General features: G+C 51.5%; 1 protein-coding gene across 1 annotated transcript in view; it reads left to right on the top strand.

The window, feature by feature from the left end:
• Positions 1-2698, top strand: part of ANO2 (anoctamin 2) — a 280595-nt gene extending 277897 nt beyond the window's left edge. The window contains exon 25 of the mRNA XM_015591465.2: positions 1731-2698. Within this exon, the coding sequence (XP_015446951.1) occupies positions 1731-2003 (273 nt within the window). The 3' untranslated portion in view covers positions 2004-2698. The remainder of the gene's footprint in view (positions 1-1730) is intronic.
• The last annotated feature ends 331 nt before the right edge of the window (positions 2699-3029 follow it).

Below are 3029 nucleotides of genomic sequence, written 5' to 3'. Positions count from 1 at the left end.
GGAAACCAGAGTCTCGGCTCTAATGCGGACGAGCGGCCCCACCGGAACCTTTCTCCCAGCCCTCTCGGCTGCCTCCCTCTTTTGTTGGTGGTGTTTTTAGCCCCTGAGACATCTGGTGGGAAGGGCCCAGAGCCATCCTGCCATCTCTGAATGAATAGCAAACTTGAGCCCAGTGATTCCTATCACGGACAATAGCGGCAGCTCCAATTGCATCTCCGAGATTCTCCGAGCACGAGGCCCCAGTTCCCACTCGGGGTCCTGCCCGTCTTCGAGCAGCGCTGGAGCACAAGCCCAGATCCTGTTCTCGTAGACTCACTCAGGCTTTTGTACTCCCTGAAGGCCGATCTCTAGAGGGCTCTAAAATATCCTGCCCCCAACCCCAGCCCAGGAAGTGGAGAAGCCCACCGGCTAGTCTTTCAGCTAAAGAAGACAGCCATTCTTCTGGAGAGATGGGGCGATATATTTGAAAATTTGCTCGGACGGCCCCCTGCTGCCCCTCCAACAGCAGCCTCCTCGCTTTACCATATGTCACCTGTAACATTCACACTGTAGAGAGTTGGTTTAAAAGAGGAGCGTATAACTTGAAGCAGCTCTAGATTACCTAAGGCAGCCAGGAGCCTCTGCAAGCAGCAGTCAGTTCCCAAAGCCTTCTGCTTGGCTCCTAGGAGCATGCAGGGTTCAAGGTCGAGCTGTGCATGGGTTTAGAGCATGGAAGACACAGCAGTGCTCTGTCATCTCGATCTGGGTTCCATCACTGTTCTGTGTTTCAGAGGGGAGAAGACACATGACCATATAATTGTCAGGCAGAGAAGAATACCACAGTTGGAGGAGTTATTGGGAGGGTATATAGGCTCAGGTGGCTTGAATGGGAACCAGATCATCAAAGCAGTGAATGAACATTCACTGGGCCTTCCATGCTGGCGCTGTTATAACGTATTCACCCACTTTAACAGAAAATGCTCCCAGGGAAACGTCGTTTTATCCTACCTATATTTACGAGGAAGGAGATGTGGCTCTGCAGACAGAAGGAAGCCAATCACAAGTGTAATGGAAAGTTAGAACTGGTAAAGGAGAGCTGGAGGCAAGGGACCCAGACAGGCCAGGGTGGCCAGAGTGGCCAGAGTGGAACAGAGAGCAAGATGTAGTAAATGTGAGTGACGAGTCAGGCTGGCTGAGGCCAGAATTCATTGTGGACATCAGAGGCCCATCTCTGACATGGAGGACAGAGGGTCGGGTACAAGGAAGAGAGACACAGCTGGCTCAGTGAAAGCCCTAGAGAGGCCGTTGGGCCTTGTGGCCACTTCCCAGGAAGCTCTGGAACAGGGGGCCCGGAGGCTTTGAGGCCAAGAAGCCAGAACAGGGCACACGAGATGGGCTGGAGGAGAGGAAGACACAATGGCTAACATTATGGAGACCCTCTATGTCTGAGGTATTGATTCATTCAATCCTCACACAACTCCAAGAGGTAGGAACTGGTACTATTCTACTCTCTACCTGGGACATGAAGACCCCGAAGGCAGTTATGCATGTTGGCTAAGATTCCCCGCCAGTAAGCAGCAGAGCCAGAATACACACAGAGGCATCTGCTCCTGGGTCTGTGCTCTTCACCGCTGCACCCTGCCACCAGCCCCACTGCCACCACGGTCACAGTGAAGGCCAGAGGTGGACGGTGGCACACCAGTGTTCCCAGCCAGGCCTCTCCTCTCAACTCTCTCCCTCGCTTTCGGCAGAACCTGGTGATGTTCCTGAGCGTCCTCGTAGACTGGATGATCCCAGATATCCCCACGGACATCAGCGACCAGATCAAGAAAGAAAAGAGCTTGTTGGTGGACTTCTTCCTGAAAGAGGAGCACGAGAAGCTCAAGCTGATGGATGAGCCGGACCCCAGGAGCCAGGGAGCGGGACATCAGAGCAGGAGGAGCCGGGCGGCCAGCTCGGCACCCTCGGGCCGAAGCCAGCCGGGCAGCATCGCGTCCTCAGGGTCTCAGCACACCAACGTGTGAGCGAGTCAGCCCCACCACCGAGAGGGCGCTGCAGCGGAGGGACCACGCACGAGCATGTCTGTGCATACACATGGTGTGGTGTCCGTCCTCCGCCCGGATCTGGCCTGCGGGGTCTTGTAAAGGGTGTGAGTGTGAAGAGAGGGAGAAATTAGAGCAAGTGAGAGAATGTGTGTAGGAAGGAAGAGAAATGATGCTGCTTCTCAGAAACTTCAAGCTTAAGTTTCTTTTAGGTCCTCTATTGAGTTGTATCCTTTGGGGGGATTGGCACCCTGTTTTGAGTTTATCGGTGAAAGAATTGAGTCTCTGTACCCCGGAATTCCCAGGCACCATGAGCCTTCCCTATGTTCTCTCAGGTACCTCCTCATTTCAGGCAGCCCACAAGCTATCACGGAAGCACAGTCAGAACCCTGTTCTAACGCCCATCATAAGTGGTCACCGACCCCCTTTCCTTCATCACCCTGAGAAAACCCTCTGAGTTACTTGCAGCTGGGGCTGTCATAGCCTCAGTGGATGCAAATTATGTTCCAGGGCTGATTGCTGTGGCCACTGGACCTGATGGAGAGCAGCAAAGGTTCAAACCTGGGCTTGTCTTCAGTTCATGTCATGGAGATGCTTTAAGCTAAATGCAATTAACCATCATGTTATGCAGGTTAAGATTTAAAATAATAAAATAAATGGAAACATTCTTTATAAAAGTACTTCTCCTTGTCTTTGGTTCTCTCTGTCTCTGTCTGTCTGTCTGTCTCTCTTTCTCTTTTCCACACACTCCCAACTTCCCAACCAATATTTGTTGAGTATCTATTTTGTGCCAGGCATTGTTCTCAGACTAGAGATACATGAGACAAAATCCCTGCCTCTTGGAGCTTAAGTTCTGGGGAGAGACAGACAATAGCCTTATAAATGTGTAGTATTTTCGATAGTAATAAGTGCTCTGGAGAAACAGGAATCATTAGGACACAGGAGGTGAAGGATTTACCATTTTACATACAAATTCAGTTTAAACTCAAGATGGTTGAGAGCTTACCC

The sequence above is a fragment of the Pteropus alecto genome, unplaced genomic scaffold (assembly GCF_000325575.1).
Source record: "Pteropus alecto unplaced genomic scaffold, ASM32557v1 scaffold94, whole genome shotgun sequence".
Classification (NCBI taxonomy): domain Eukaryota; kingdom Metazoa; phylum Chordata; class Mammalia; order Chiroptera; family Pteropodidae; genus Pteropus; species Pteropus alecto.
This window is presented reverse-complemented; position numbering and strand designations above follow the sequence as displayed.